Genomic DNA, 16,891 nt, shown 5'->3' with positions numbered 1-16,891 from the left:
TGTTGACTGAGGAGGGAAGTCACTCTGCAAACGTGTGCTGCGGTGACTGTTACCTCCCAGGAGCTGTATCTCTATAGGCGAGGCCCAAGTGCTTTGTGGGTGAGCCGATGAGTTACGCGCGTTTACCCACCTGTGCGGGCCTGCTTCTGGGGGCCGAGGAGGCGTCTCCGCTGTCTGTCCTGCCGGGATGCCCTACGGAGCTGGGGGCGGTAGGGGCGATGTGCGGTTATGGACTCCCAGAGGGGGCCTCAGTGTCAGCTGGCCGGTTAGCTCAGTTGGTTAGAGCGTGGTGCTAATAACGCCAAGGTCGCGGGTTCGATCCCCGTACGGGCCAGAGAAAAAACACCTTTTCTTTTTCCCCCTCTTCTTCCTTCGGTGTGCCCCAGCCACTGCCCCGCACCCGTTTCCGCCGAGCCGCGCGTTACTCTGCGCATGGAGCCGCAGGGGCTCCGCAGCACTCGCCGCCCCACCAGAGCGGGGAGTCTTATTTCTGCGTGGCCGGCCTGCGCCGCGCTCGGGTCAGCCCCTCAGGCGCGCCCTCTCCGTGCGGGTGTCACTGCACGCCCGCTTGCCGCCTGCTTGTTGGGTTTTATTCCCCGCGGGCGTGCGGAGCCTTACCGAGCGCGTACTTCGTTAGGAGCCGCTTACGGGAAGGGTAACGGGGCTGGCGTTAGCTCCCTGCGGCTGGTGTGCATCTCCCCTGGCTGCTGCTCGGGGCCACACACTCCCGGCGCCACACCTCCGAACGTTTTTGCCGCCCTGCGGCCGCCGTCGGCGTTGGGCGGCCCCGCCCTGAGGGCGCGGCGGGCCGCTGCCGGGGGCGCCATTGGCCCGCGTGCCGCCGGTGCCCCTCGTTTCGCCCCGCACCTCCGAGGCCTCCCCGGGGAGGTCGATGCGGCTCCCGCCCGCTGACGCTTGCCAAGATGGCGGCTCCTGAGGAGGGGGGCACCGAGGCGCCGCCACCCCCTCCTCCCGCTGAAGACGAGCCCCCCGGAGAGGCGGCCGCCTGCGCGGCCCCCCTTGGCGTGGTGGCGGTCGGGGCTGCCCGGCCGGCGGCGGAGGAGGACGGGGGCACGGTGGAGCCCGGCAGTCCGCGGCCCCCCGCAGAGGGGCCGGAGCTGCTGGCGGTGACGGAGGAGCTGGCGCAGAGCTTGGCCGCCCTGGAAGGTGGCGCGGCGGCGGGCACCGTCCTCTACCTGCAGGCGGACGGGAGCCTGGTGGAGGGCGCGGAGTTGAGCGCCGAGGAGCAGCGGCGGCTGCTGGAGCAGCTGCTGGCCGCCGCCGAGAGCCCGGCGTCTGGCACGGCGGAGCAGCCGCCGCCTCGGCACGCCGCCACGCCGCTGGCACCCGCGGAGCTCCAGCGGGTCATCGAGCAAGTGAGCAGGGCCCAGGAGCAGCAGAAGCCGCCAGCAGCCGCCCCGCTGGAGCCTTGCCCGGGGCCGCCGCCCTGCCGCGGCGGGGGTTGCCCGCCGCCCCGGGACGCTGGGTCGCTGCCGCCGCAGGCCTCCGGGGCCGCCCCGCCGCGGGCCAGCATCATGCACAACGCCGCCCAGCAGCTGCAGAGCGTGGCCCAGCAGGTCGCCCTGCAGCAGGGCAAGTGCGTGGCGGCCTCCCGGCTCCTCCCGCAGAAGGTAACTGAGGCGGGGGCTGGGACGGGAGGGAAGGAGCCCGTTTGGCGATGAATTCCGCTGTCCAGGGCACGTCCCGCGGTTAATTATTTTTTTTTCCTGTTCGGTCACACCTGCCCTCGGGTGTCGACTCGAGTCTCGAAGCTGAAGGAACTTTAAACGTGGTTCAGAAAAATCCCCGTTTGAATGTTAGATACGAGCTGCTGCGGTCAGGATTCGGTCCGACTACACGTGCAGCTAAAACAGCTTGGGAAAGCTGTTCCATAGTGGTTAGGCAATGATGCACAAGTAGATAACGTGTGCCCCTCTTACAGAAGGTGACAGTACCTGGGCTTTCAGCCCACGGTCTGGGGTGCAGGGTTTGCCGAGTGATTGTTTTAAGCTGAGGCAGAAATTTGGGAGGAGGAGGAGAGACTGTGAGCGAGAGGAACAGTAATACATACCTGCTCTTAATCGTCCTCACAAAAACTGAGGTTTTTGAACTGAGCACGTAACAGACCCGGGACATACTGTATTATTTGTCCTGTGTCGTTTATCAGGCTGTAGTTTTCCTGTGTTTGATTTGGTGAAGGTTATGAACCTGCCTCGGTGATGACATTGATTCAGCTATTCCAGAACAGGCCTCCTAGCAGGAAACAAAGCTCTGACATGGCCTAAGAGCAAACTTGAGTGGAACAGCAGTTGTATCAGTAAATGTGCAGGAAACCCATAGCTTGAAAGGAGAGAATCTGTGCTTTGATGGTAAATCTGTGTGGTAAAATAGAAAGCTCATGAGCACTGGTTTCTCCGTGCTTTGGTTTAAGAGCAGCTGTGTATTATCTTGATAATTATTTGCTTTATTTATAAATACTCTATTTGTGTGATCTCAACTCTTCCTTTTTTCCACAAAAGCAGCTGGAAGCCATTTGTGTCCAAGTTCAGCCAGGACAGATGAAGGAAACTGAAAGGCCAGTGCCATCATTGGCACCAGTCCAGTCTAAAACTGTAACGCTGAGTCAGTCGGTTGGTAGAAATTCTAGCATACCAGGACTTGGCATTATTAATCCCCAGATAATTAGGATACAGCCTGTTACAGGAACTGAACAGCAGCAGCAGCTATTCCTGCATAGTTCTTCCGAGTCTCCAATTCAGTTGCTTATGCAGACACCTTTACCATCTCATGGATCAGTATCTGTGAACAAGATTCCCACATCTAAGATGCTGAATGGACAGAAAGCTACATGTGCCACAGTATCAGCTACGAGGTCTCCAAATACTAGCACCGTTGCAGCTGGTTCAGCAAATACTCTGATACCATCCCTTGAAAAAAAACCAAAACATGACAAGTTAAAAAAATCCTTGAAAGTGAAGACTCGTTCTGGAAGGATTTCACGCCCCCCAAAGTACAAAGCTAAAGATTATAAATTCATTAAAATGGAGGATTTGGCTGATGGTCATCAATCTGATTCTGATGACTATTCTGAGCTGAGTATAGAAGATGATGAAGAAGGAAAGGTGAAGGGAAAGGATGCGTTATTCAGTTCTTCAAATTATAATCTGAAACCCAAAATGTTTAAATGTCAGACTTGTGAAAAATCCTACATAGGAAAAGGAGGATTAGCAAGACATTATAAACTTAACCCAGGCCATGGACAGCTGGAGTCTTCACCTCAAAAAATACCTTTAAATAAGCCTAATGGAAGTATATTTGTGGACAATGCCTGTAGAATAAGAGAGGAAGTGATGAGTCCAGCACTGGGTTTGGATTCAGTTGCTGTCACTTTAAATAATGAAAATGCACTAAGTACCAATCTGGAAGAAACTGTTGATTCGAAGGCTGGAGAACAGGTAAGTATGTTACTTGGAAAAGCTGTCAGTTCTGTAGAAACTAGAATGGCAGTTTTGTAGCTGCATACTGTACTCATTCATCCGAGTTCCAGTTGGCAGCAGTGTAAGTATTGTCAGAAAGATTGAGGGTAGGGATTTAAACGAGTGTCAATTCAGGAGGGCAGTTTGGAAAATGTAGAAGTCTTGTACTGCTCAGAAATACCCACCCATACACTAAACTGAACAGATTTCCCACTGAGGTGCTTTGAAAAGCAAATCTCTTGCAGTGCTGCAGGAATAGCATTCGTGCACAGGCACATAAACCAAAGCATTCCACGGAGTGTTCATTTGTTTCTGTTTTTTTGACACGCAATTTTTGGCTTGAAAAAACCTTGTCTGCATTATAGTGTTCTTTACATTCCAGTAAGAACACTGTGGTGTTGAGTTACACAGCCTTTAGCATGATAGGCAGCAAGGCATCGTCTGCTTAATCAGTTTCTGTTACTGTACAATTTCTGTGGTAACAGTTGTTTGGAAGCCAACAGCACAGTTTTCCTAGAGCAGGTTGAAAGCGTGGCTTGGCTACTGCCAGCCAAACCCTTTGCTGAAACTTCACTCTCTGGATTGGAAACTGCTTTACCAGCAACTTTTTTTCTGTGATGTTTTAAGCTGATGACTTCAAAGTAAAGTTTCTCTTTTAATATTAAAATTACTCTTAACATCTTGCAGTAAGAGTTGATCCAGCTGCTGTCTATGACAAAATACTCATTTAGATGTAGCACTCTCACATTTATTGTTTCTGTCTATAAATGTGCAGTTGTTATTGGAAATGTGAATGTTTACAGCTTAAGATGCCAATGTAGCAAGCCAACCTCCCCCACCCTCTATATTCTTCTATCACCTGTAGAAAAGGAGAATTGCAGTATACTGTATGGTTATGTAGTTGTTTATTTCTTCCATGGGCAGCTGCTCTTTTACCCAGAATGGTGGGAATTTGGAAAAATTTCAGTCTCATAGGTACTACTGAACAGATTGCTGTTGTACCTGTTACTGTTAACTAGCAAATACAAATTCTATAAATTTGCACTTTAACTTGTTGATTTGTTACAGTTTTTGAGCAGGTAAATACTTTCTAGAAAGAAGAGCAGGATTATTATAACTGGTACGTTGACACAGACAGGAAGGCAATCAAGATCCCCATTCTCAACCTAGTCTTATGTCATATTTAGAACTAATTTAGTAATTTAATCCCAGGATAGAACTGACATAAATTTGCCCTCTTTTTAGAGCTTTCCTAATCACTGGAATAGCAGGGAGCTACTGAAGACTGGGATGAACGTATATTGATTACGAAAAGAAGCCTGATACACCTCAGTACTATTGTAACCTCTTCTCTTAAATAAATAAATGCTAGGACATTCTTAGAAATTCTAGCCTGGAAGAGAAGACAAGGCATGTTCAGTAAGAAATCACTGCTTTGATCTGTTAAAAAAGAGAAATACTGCCCTGAAACCCAAACGATAGCTTAAGTATAGAAAATGTACTTTGAGTTTGCCACGTGGTCTTAAAACAGAAGCTACTTCTTAGCTGTGCTCTTAAGGAAGAGTAAGGCCTTGGAAATGTAGAAACTGGGCAAGACACTTGGCTTTTTAGGTACTGGGCTTGTCCCTCTTAGTGGCTGCTCAGAGTTCTGTCTTTCATATACCATCCATGCTTTAACATGGTTACGATGAAACCCAATTTTTCCTTTGGGTGTGTTTTGCTGCTAATTATTTCTACAACCTCTTTATTTGAAGAGGACATATTTTATTTAAATATTAAACACTTAGCTGACATAAACCATCTCTTCAATAATGTTCCCTTGGTGTTTTGTATCACATTTTGTGGATCAAAAAAAGCCAACTTTGCAAATTAGAGTGAATATGTGCTGCAGAAGTAGCAGTGTCACTAGTGTGTTGGATTTAGTTCACAACTTTCCTTGCAGTTACACTTGGATCCAGCTTGGCATTTATTTAATACGCTATTTATAGTTTTCATAGAGTAACTTAATTATAAATTCTTCTTCCTCAAAACACTGTTTAAAATTGTCAATCAATACTTTTCTCTTTCTTTTAATTAAGACTTGTCAGCCTGCAGAAAGCAGGCACATGTTGGCAGAACAGCAAAATGAACCCAGTTCAGGACGCCGGGGACCTGCAACACCAAAAGGACCTGGAAGACCTAGACGACCAAAGAGACGTGGTCGGCCACGGATGGGTGGAAGATCTAGGTGTTCTGGAAGGCTTAGCAGACCTGGTCAGTCCCCTTCAAAGTCACTTAGTAGTGTGTCAGCAGAGCACAATGTATTCAGAAGAAAAGCTAGGTTAAAAGAGGTATGATTCTCTTCTGCAATTACTCACAAGTATCTTTCCCCTGCCCTCTTTTTTTTTTTTTTTGTTTTTCTTTTTTTGTTCAGATCACTTATTTTCCAGGAATCATTTTCAAAGAGGTTGATTTTTATTTTTCTTTCAAGTTGCTTTTTTGGTTTTTTTACATCCTTGTGTACTGACAAAGATGAAAGCCTAAGACATCTTATAAGAAGAAAACATTAAGTTGTCTTTCAAGGAAAAAATACTTCTAGCAGAACACTGGCAAAGGGAAAATGGGAATTGCGTCTGGAAAGGGACTTTGGACATACAGATATCCTCTCAGTATTCTTTTTCTAGAGAAGGACAGTTACTAGCTACAATTCTATGTCTCCTCTAGCAAAGTAAAAAGAAATAAACACAGTGTTGGGCAACATTGAAACAGAAAAAAGAAATACAAAGAAGCTCTTGGGGAGGACAGAATGGCTATTAAAAATCCATGTGACTAACACAATATTTTGTTTGTTTCCTGTGTGTTGTGGGAGGTCCTTTAGGGCTCTAAAGCGACTGATGTTGCTTTTCTTTCTATGAATTGGCAACATTTATGGGACTGAGTTTAGTCTGTATGGGGTAGTAATTGTTTTGAGGTCTTATGTTCTTTTTTAGTGTTATGTTTGCATCTGTTCTCAAGCTACTTAAACATATAGTGTATCTTTCAAAAAATGTAGTGATATTTTATGTTCTGAATGTGGGATGTGTAACCTCTGTAGGTTACTTTGCTCTAATAAACTCATTCTGGCTTTTGACAGCTAATACAACAATGTGATAATGAAGATTTAATGGAGCTGGCTCTCCCACGTCTTGCAAAGCTTGTTACAGTGTATGAATTTCTGTTGATGAAGGTGAGTTGGTTTTTTTTTTTAAATGTAAAAATGTTGAATTATTTTAGGGGGACTTCCATTAGTATACATAAAAAGGTTCCTGTAGAGAGGCACCTGAATTTCCTGTGTTAGAATTGTGTGGAATGTAGATGTTGTACCGATCGCTTCAGTCTTACACAGACAAAACTCGTGTAGGTCTCTTGGTCTAAAGCCTTGCATTTGGCTGCCTGGTTCAGTGGCATTTTTACATATTCCAGAATCTTTTGACTTGAATGTTTACATTTTTAAATGTTGGAGAACACAAACTGACAGATTTCATATTTCTTAAAATATAGGGAAGGGGAAACAAATCCTTTTTTTCCCCTCTTTATTTCTAGGTTGAAAAAGGGTATCCAGCCAAAGCTTACTTCCCAGATGTGTATAGGGAATTCGAAGACTTGCATAATATGGTAAAGAAAATGGCTTATGATCACCTCAGTAATTCTGATTTGCTGAGTTGCCAGCAGCCTGTTGAAATAAAAGATGCTAAGGTAATAAAGCACTCTATTTGCAACTCTGGGGTTTTTTGGTTGTTTTTATTTTAGATACTTTGCTTTTTTATTTTTCTCTGCTAGCCTTTGTTATCCTGGTAAAGTTATTTGAAGAAAACAATTTCTGATGAGCAGAAAGCTGACATTGATGTAAAAAGTCCAACAACTAACTGAAGAGAAAAAAGAAACCTGTAATAGAACTACAGTTCTTGTTAATGGCAGTAGATGCAACTAGAAATATAACTTAAAAATTTAGTGGCACATATATCTACAGTGGTATGAAGCTGCATGTTACTGCAAGGTGTGTTTAGTATTAACTGCTAATAAAAATACATCTTGATGTTTGATTAGGAAGGAGGGGTCCACATTTAAAAGGAGTGGCCTTGATTTAAAGAAATAGGTGGTTTAATTGCAAAATGAGGACAAACAATGCATATGTGTAGTTCACAGTTGTACTAACAAATATGAAAGGTTGCAAATATATTAATAAAAGTGCAAACTACTATTGCAGTGACTCTTCAGATTTGTTGTTCATGCAGCTGTATCTAGAAAGACAATGTAGGTTTTGTTTTCTTTAATGTGGATTTGTTTATCCTTATGGATCCTCATAGATATTTATTTCAGCAAGTTAGACCAAAACAGCTCATTATACGTGTTTTGGGTTTTCCCTTCTATTTCCAGTAGTAAAAACACTATTTTGTATGCTACCTCCATCGAAATTTCTTAAATGATGTACTAGCAGCACTGGACTTGTGAGTTTTATGAGAGGAGACCATACTGGAAAACTCAGAGTAGGGATGGTAGAGATAAGGTTTTGATTCTTATAATAATCCTTGTTTAAGAAATTAAGTCCTGTATGGACTGTTAGCAGCAGTTAATACTTCTTTTTCAGAAAAAATTGTGTTCACTGTATGTACTAAAAATGTTCCAGAATTGCTGTGTACTCATCTGGCTATTTTGTAATTAACACTTTTATATTTCCCTTTGGAGAAATGAAGTTGCACCAAGTACAGGGATGCTGTTGATACTGGCAGTCCCAAAATGGAACCTCTTTCTTGCTTCTCTTCAGTGTTAATGTCCCTTCTTAATATAGTTATGCTTAAAAGAAAAAGGCAACCCAACAGAAAAAACCCACCCCCAAACCAAACCGAGCCAGCATGGAGGACTTGTGTAGTAGCACACCTACGTACCTGTGACACGCAGGAATGGAATGGAGGGGGAAGGGGGAATCCTTATCTACAATGGGGATACTCTTAATCAGGAAGATTTAAATGTTTTGGGGTTTTTTTTATAATGGAGAGCCTCAACAGTGTTCTTTATTAAACTCTGCTCTTAGTAACTGTCTCTGGATTCTATATATAACCATTGTACTCCTAATTTTGCGTTTGCCTGCTAATATTCACCTTCAAGTGAAAGTCATGTTTTATTAATGTGGAGGCTGGTAGGAAACGTGGAAGTCTTAATACTTCATTAAGCTGTGATGAGTGATGATTAGACTAGACCTGGGTAGTTCTAGGTGAGTTCTAAGAAAACAAATCTGTATTTCAGCATTTACTTTTTCAGACTGGAGAGGCTAACTTACCCCCCCCCAACTGTTTTTAAAGGTTGCGGAGTCACTGGGAATTACAGAAATACTCACTGGAGAGCAGAAGATGCAAGGCATGGACTCTTGCTCACAATCTGTGATTAAAATGGTTAGTGAGCAAGTGCCTGTGGAGCTTCTGGGACAAAAACGGTTAGCTGAGGTATGGAATACCTTTGTGAAAATTGAAAATGAAAGTAACACAACTTGCTAAAACAGATAATTACTCCTTATAAAATCTAAATAGTATTGTCTGGTTCATGTTCAATTAAGGTGCTTGGAGTTTGGAGACACTTACATAGAATCACTTAGGTTGGAAGGTACCTTTAAGATCATTGAATCCAACCACAGCCTAACCCTGCCTAGTCCACCTCTAGACCATATCCTCAAGCACATCCATGCCATACCTCCAGGGGTGGTGACTCCACCACTTCCCTGGTAAGCCCATTCCAATACCTGACTACTCTTTCAGTAAAGAAATTCTACCTGATATCTCACCTAAATCTTCCCTGGTGCAATTTAAAGCCATTTCCTTTGGTCCTATTGCTTGTTACCTGAGAGACCAATCCCCACCTCTACACTCCTTGCAGGTAGTTGTAGAGAGAGAAGTAGCACTCTCCACTGTGGTATCACAGCATGCTAAAGATCCACTTTGGGAAGATGCTTGATAGTATTCAGGACAGACTCTCAAAAGCTTACAGGTAATCTCATGATAGAAAGAAGAAATAATTTTGTTATGCTAGGAAATGGGGGCCCTGCAGTGAGAAGGATCCTCAGATTCTAATATCCTGTGTTGGAGTAAATGGGCTATCCTACAGTAGGCTCAGATGTTGAAGTGGTTGCTGTGCTAATTTGTGGCTGGTAGAAGTGCATGAAAACAGTTCCTTTCTTTCTGACAAGTCACTTAACCAGATTTTATCTGTTTACAGTTGTAGCAGGGAGCAGTGTTTCCTCTGAAATTCACATCTCTATAGTCTGTCCCTTAACTGTTCTACTTTTTATTTAATCCCAACTTGTTTCTGGAGGTGGATAAATAAGACCAGTGCTTTTCCATTTTCTGCCTGTGATTAAATTTAAAGAGCCTGGTCAGTCTTTCAGTAACCAACAATGCTGGGCAGGCTGTACACAGCCCTTCACTGAAGTTGGGGAGAGAGCTTATAGCATGTTTCTCTGACCCTTAGCTGTATGGCATGAGAGACTTTGATGTTGAAGCAAAGGCAAATTGTTTCAGCCAACTATTAAAAGTAATCAGTGGCACTTTGGCAAAGTATGAGGACTGTGTTTAAATCCCTTCCTTTTAGGAAGACCTTTAGTGTAAAATCCTGTTTTCAAGGAGCATAGCAAGCAGGTCACTGCCAGGAAGTGCCCATAGTTAGTTGGTGATCTTTTCCAATACTGTCAGCTGCTACAGGGGCAGCCAGTTAATTCTCTCTTGTATTGACAGAGCTCAGGGGAGGAACTGTTGCCATCAGCCAAAAGGACCAAGTTAGAAGACGTAATGGAGAATGTGAATAATGCTTATGCCAGTCAAGATGAAGTGAAAGAAAAGAGTGGGAATTTGTGTACACTGTTTGAAAAAGATGGTAACCTCTTCAGATCTTCCAATTCTGTTCTGTTCATGGATGAGCTGAACAAATCTTTGTTCTTCAAGCTACTGTGGTTTTTGTCTTAAGGTTTAATTTCTTAACTTGCTTCCCAGGTCCTTTGAAAATAACTGTTTAACTGGGAAGGCTTTGGGTGGTGGTGGGGAAGTTCCAGGTGATGCAGACACAACAGTAGCTCAGTTCTGAACGCATGATAATCTGGTTACAATATTACTGCAGTCCTAGGAGAACAGCACTGTCCTCTGCTGCATACTCCTGAATGCTTTGTGTGGGCCCTATCCCTTACAGCAGAGCCTTACAGGGTGCACAACCTTTGTGTCAGCCGTGGGAGAGCAGAGGAAGAGGAAGCAGTGTGCATCTCCTTCCTCTCTGCCCCAGCAGCCTCTGCAATAACAGAATCATCAGAGCTGTGTGGATCCCGGGGAGGGAGGGAAGCTGGTGCAGACTGACCTGTGTCCCAGGGGAGGTATGGGACCTGAAGATTACAATTGAGGCACCATTTTGCACTGTACTCTTTAAGTGGTTGCCTTTCTTTTTATCTCTTTATCTTTAATCTCCCCGCCCCTCAGATGGACAGGCTAACAGTGGATTAGAAAGGAAAGTGAGATGGGTCTCCACCTGTAATCTCCCCAAACTCCACTGTCTTTTGTGCAAAAGTGTAGCAGTAATTCAGGAGTGCTACGTTCGCTGTTGGGAGATTCCAGCCCTTACACATCTCTAGTAAAAATGTCTGTATCAGCACTGTCCTCTTGCTTTGTAATATTTTCTTCTGGTGTTGCTCTAAGTCACTTTGCTTTTGCCCTGTGCTTGTCTTCCTGTCAGTGGTTGAGCTTTTGTTTCCCCCCTTAGTTTATTTTCTTTCTCTGAGAGGCTGTCTGCATGAGCACCTATTATGATTTTCTTCTAGGCTATGAGTTGGGTTTTTTTAAATTTTGTTTCACTTGCACCTCCTAGTAGGGCTCTTGCTAGTCTACAAAAAGTTGAAAATGGTCCCTTCTGCAGTGTTAGCCCTCCTTTGTTGTGCACTGATGTCTTTCATAACAGAAACCAACCCTAACCTACTTGGCCCTTTTGATCTTCTGTAATAAAAACTGACAGCTTGTGCTACTGCAGCTTAGTTATTGTTCAACTACCTACTGGGTTTGTGACCTGGCTCTTGGTCCAGGTCAAATAACTGGTTAAACACTAAATTTCTGGTGGCTTTTAGCTTTTATTTCACAGGACTAAAGTCCTCCTGGAGCTTGTGGCACAGCTAAGTAGATTTGTAGTAACTTGATGACATGCCTGAGTCCAGGATGAGCTTGATTATCAATAGAAATATTACCAAGTTTAAATGCTTCTGTCAATTTACCAATGGTAATGGGGATGAGCAGCTGACAAGGCTGTGCCTGCTATGTTATTTTATCTTTTAATGTGACCAGCTGTGTGACAGGGAAAAAAATTGAATTTGACTTTCAGCCCAGGTTGGTTTCAGGACTAACAGAAAAAATCCTACTTGTAATGTAAGATTCCTTGGTATGGAAATGTTCACTAATATTTCACTATAACAAAATACCTATTTTTATAGTGCCTTTCTCTTTGGGAATTGCTCTGAAGCTCTTGTAAGATGCTTCAGGCTTGCTAATTTTGGGGAAGAAAGCAGGGAAGTAGTCTACCTTTTCTTCCAAAATAATTGCTGAGAAACTGTTTTTGGATGTGCAATATTAGATTGCCCAACAAAATGTGATTTCTCTCACCTTTTCAGGTTTTAATCCATTAAATGGAGAAATCCTCCTTTCAGAAGACAGGCATATCACTTGTTGCACAACTGGAAGTACGTTACCGACAGCAGAGGAACAGAATCCGCTTGCTGATTCGGGAATTGGAATCAATGCTGAAAATTCAGGTACCTTCTCCCAGACTGTGAACATGAGGATAGAGTATTCTCAACCTGTGAACTTAGAGGGACCAGATATGTCAGGTGATGCATCTCTGCTACATACTGAAGTTGTATTGCCTGTTGAAGCAGACAGCTCACCTGAATTAGTTCAAGCACACTTTGTGGGCAAGAATTCGGTAGGTGCACTCTCAGCTCCTGAACTTTGCAACTCTCTGTCAGAGAATGCAATGGGCAGTCAGAGCACTGACGTATCAATGAGGGAAGAAGAGAATCACAATCAAAAGTACCCGAAAATGCAAGAAGAAAACTGTAATTTTGCAATTAAAGAACATTCTGAACAACTTCATAATGCTGATGAGATCCGGGAACTTGAAAAAGTTTTTTCAACAAACGTTGTGCCAATAAACTACCCACACAGTGCTCAGACTGAGTCACACCAGAACCCTGTCCAGGAAACCTCCCTGTCTGCTCATGTGAACCAGGAAAACTCTTTTAAAAATGTGAATGCATTTTCTTGTGGGACAGTGGAACATCATGAGTTGGAGAATACAGTTACTGTAGATGAAACTGTAGCCTTTGAGATTACTGATGAGAGCCATGATTTTTTGTCTCAGGGACACGAACAGATTTTTATTCAGACTTCAGATGGGCTTATCCTGTCTCATCCAGACACTGCTGTTTTGTCTCAGGCAGAAGGCATTGTTATTGTAACTGATTCCAGTGGTACTACAATGCACATTCGCACACCTGAGGGGATACCTTTGGAAACTGTGGAAGCACTACTGGCAATGGAAGCAAATGGCCAAAGTGAAGATATTTTGCTTTCGCAAAGTGAATTGGAGCCATAAATTAGAAAACTATATGCTTTCTTCTGGGAAAGACTGACTATAAAATGTATATTTTTCTAATGTGAATATCGAAATAATTGAAATTTAACTTATTTGTAAACTGTTTCTATGCCCTGTACTTTTTATAACTTATGTTTATATAAATCTAGCAGCATTGCAACCAAAAAAATCTTAGAATTAACGTTGTTCTATTTGCTTTATATGTTGGGGGTGGGTGGAAAGTGGAAATCTGTGAACCCTAAAACTGTTGCACTATTCCCTTTTGTTACGTAATTCCTTTTCTCTCTAGCCATCTAAAAATACAGTTGGTTGTACTGCTGTTCAGCAGTGATGTGCTGTGTACTGGCAAGCTGTATTATGGGTAAAATAAAAACTATTAAAAATGTCTGTTTTCTGTGCCATTGGTTGCAAAACACTTCAAGGAAGTGGAAGAACAAAGCTAGCTTGAATATTCATGAGTATCCAGACTTGATGTGCATAAATCTGCCTGGGAAAATGGTCAGTTTTATATATAATCCATACTTGTGCATTCTGGGAACAATGTGACAGCCTAGCTGATCCTTACTTAAATAGACATCCACTGAGTTAGAGACAAAAATAGCCTCAAACAAGATGTGTTTCGTACTGAACTGTTGGAAATCTCTTTAAGTGTGCTTGTTGGGTGTTCAGCCACACCTTGAAAAATTGCTGTTACTTAGAAATGGGGAGGTGCACACGTAGCGATCTGATTTTCCTTAACGAGGCACCAGGTTCTTTTTTTAACTGTAGTTCGTGATGGTCTATTTTTGAGAAGACTTGTTATACTTCTTTCCTTTCAGATGACACATCCTCTATCAGTTCTAAGCTTTGACCTTCCTACTAACCCCACACTGCCCTGTACTATTTAATTGTGATAAAAAGATACCCTTGACTATCATCCCTGTTTCTCTATGCAGACAAATGATTTGTCAAATTAGGAATCTACTGCTATCTTGTATTTTTATCACACTTTAAGTGTGTTGATTGGATCATAATATTTTTGTGGAGACCTCCTAGAAGCTGCCTTGTTCAAGGCACTGTTTTTTCTTTCAGGAAGCTTAGAAGGTGAAAAATAACAGCTTTAAAAGACCAGTATATTTATGAGCTATTGCAGATCTTACTGAAAACTGGTAATGTACCTTTAAATTGACACTGAAGAAAAGCTCACATCAAAATTGAAGCTAATAATTTAGAGATGAAACAATCTTGTTTTCTATCCTTCAACATAGTTGGTTTGGGGTGGTTTTTTTTTGTTGTTGGTTTTGTTTTTTTCTTGGTTGCCTAAGTCGAAGATGAATTTGATTAACCAGACCACTGTCTTTTATGTGTGGATGTTAAAGATGTCATCATATACTCATGGACTTCTGTCTTGTGGTTTGGTTTATGATGTAGTCTTTGTTTTAGGGCTCTTTTCCCCCTGTTTTGTAGGAGGTGGTAACTGTCAGAGGACACAGGCCTACCTCACAAGGTAAGAGTCCACACAAAGCAAGGTTCTGTTGGTCTTTCGATGTCTTTGATTGCAGTGAGCAATTCTTTATTACACTCCTTTGTGCTGAGTGTCTTATTAGCTGCATCCCAGGGCTTCAAACAACAATCAGCTGCTTAGAGCTATAATAACAAAACATCTCTGCAGTGATTTTGCAGTAATCTTCCTGTGTCTGAGAACAGGGGAGGAGCGAGGGGGGCTGTGAGTGTGAAGATTCCTCCCCAAAGAGCATTATTTCCTCTAAGAAAAAAGAACAAACCACAATTTTCACCTGTGCTGAAAATTAAAGTCAACTTCAGTTCTGCCTTCCCTATTGATTTGCACATGCTGGGAAATACAATACACCTACTCTCATCTTAAAAGAAAATTCTATAAGTGAACCAACCTGTTCTCCTTGGAAAATATTTTCCAAGTATGAAGGTGTTTCCATAGTGACAAGGGTCTGGCCCTACTCAGATAAATTAAGGTGGCTGTTAAACTAGGTGGAACGCTTGTACAGAAAAATAATAAAACCCAACAACTCTATTCATAACTGATTGTATTCTCCTCGAACTGCAGCAGTGTTTCTTTTTAGATTCCAGAAATTTAGGGGTAAGAATAGAACCCTATTAAGCTGTCAGAAACAACCTGCTTGTTGAATAGAGCAATGTGTCAAGAAAACTTTTCCAATTCATGTGTGTCTGTTCTGTTATTGCAGGAAACTCATGTATTTCCCCCACCGACCTGACGGGGTTTCATCTTGAACTAGTTAAGTAAGTGACCCTACTTTTCCTGTCAGAAATCTCTTCCAGAGATTTTTAATGACATCTTTCTAGTGTTGAACCACAGCCACTATGGTTGTTTCATAGCAGTGTGCATTTTGTGTTACAGTCTTTTAAGTTTAAAGATCTGTTTCAAGAAGAATCAAGGGTAAATAAACATCTGTCAGGGCACTTACATAATTGTGTGAAATACATCTAAATCCACAGTTTATATAGGAGCAGGTCATACAGGCAATCAGTGAGAGGAATTTAGATTATTAGACATAACAAAGCAAGCAAAAGGCCTAAATTCCCTATATGTTAGGGATTTAACTAAATCTTTGATGATATAGTTGTGTGATCTGCGCGCTGTAATACACTTCTCTGAAAAGTACTGATTTGCAATGGTGGCTACCAGTTATTAAGGGCTGGGTAAGTGTAGCAGCTTCTCCATCCTATCCTGGTCTGATGTAGCAACATGCTGCAGTGATTATGGCCTCTTCAGGAATGAAAACAAATAAGGGTATTGAATTCCACCTCAGTGTTTAGCTTTTGCATTATCTGTTTCTGCTGAACACACACTCTGCTCTCTTTTCAATGCAGCAGCATGAAAAAGAACATCAAGATTTGAGATCCCGATTCTTGTCATGTAAACAAGCTCTAACCAAAATACAGAGAGGACACACCTTTAAACTGAACCCCCTTGACATCAGAAACAGTGATCTAAGGAAAAGCTCACTGAGCCCTACAGTAAGGAAGCAATCAAAACAGGGTAAAGCCATGACTGAAGCAGGTCTTGTTTTTATTCAACAGAAGCTTTCATGAAACATCTCTAAAAGAAAAAAAGTTTCAATAATTTAAGAGAGACCAGACCTTTCCACGTAATGACTGCAGAATGGTAAGTTGTACTGAACCTTCCCAGTGTGCTGGTTCAGGCTTGGATCACTCTCCCAGGGTGATCTACCAAACCACATTATCATTGAAAAAGCCCCAGAATTTGCACTAGTGTCTACAACAGCTTTTCAGGACCACATAGCAATCTATGTGCATCCTTTTGGATTATGCCTTTCGTGCTTTCCCCCATTTATAAAGCAAGTATGAAATCACTAATCCTGTTAAATCATGGGAAAAAAAAAAACAACCCCAAACAAACCTGCAAAAGATCAAGCAGTGCTGAATTTCAGTGGTGAAAGGGACAATGTAGGCATTGCAGACTGTCAAGACTTGGAAAGTAGCTAAATTCTTTGCTGTAGGTGTCTGTCTGCACTGAATCCCCTCAGCCCACTGCACAGTGCTTACCTGTTTGGGATTACAGAGAGCCTGGCTTCCTACCTATAGCCTCTCTAGTGCACTTAATGGATCAAACAACCAAACCTAGATTGTTCCATGAAGAAAAAGGAGTATCAGCTGAGACAAAATACTAAATAGGGAAAAAGAGTTTTAGTAAGTTTTACAAAAATTCATCTTACTTAGTAAGCCTTGCAATTTGCCATTTCAGTTTCATGTAAGCACCATTAGATGCAAGCCATGTAACACTTGAAATT

The 16,891-nt window shown here is 42.6% G+C and overlaps 1 protein-coding gene across 1 annotated transcript; it reads left to right on the top strand.

Moving 5' to 3' along the window:
• Nucleotides 1-923: 923 nt before the first annotated feature.
• On the top strand, nucleotides 924-13,482 carry ZNF839 (zinc finger protein 839; the record flags this gene model as incomplete). Its single annotated transcript, XM_084270506.1, has 8 exons — nucleotides 924-1,631; nucleotides 2,520-3,455; nucleotides 5,555-5,806; nucleotides 6,589-6,681; nucleotides 7,038-7,190; nucleotides 8,795-8,935; nucleotides 10,217-10,355; nucleotides 12,121-13,482. The coding sequence occupies 8 exons, from the start codon at nucleotides 924-926 to the stop codon at nucleotides 13,101-13,103; spliced, it is 3,405 nt and encodes a 1,134-aa protein (XP_084126632.1). The 3' UTR covers nucleotides 13,104-13,482.
• Nucleotides 13,483-16,891: the final 3,409 nt, after the last annotated feature.

The sequence above is a fragment of the Gallinula chloropus genome (assembly GCF_964237585.1).
Source record: "Gallinula chloropus genome assembly, chromosome: 14".
Classification (NCBI taxonomy): Eukaryota; Metazoa; Chordata; class Aves; order Gruiformes; family Rallidae; genus Gallinula; species Gallinula chloropus.
The sequence above is the reverse complement of the archived record's forward strand: the minus strand, read 5'-3'. Positions and strand labels throughout refer to the sequence as shown.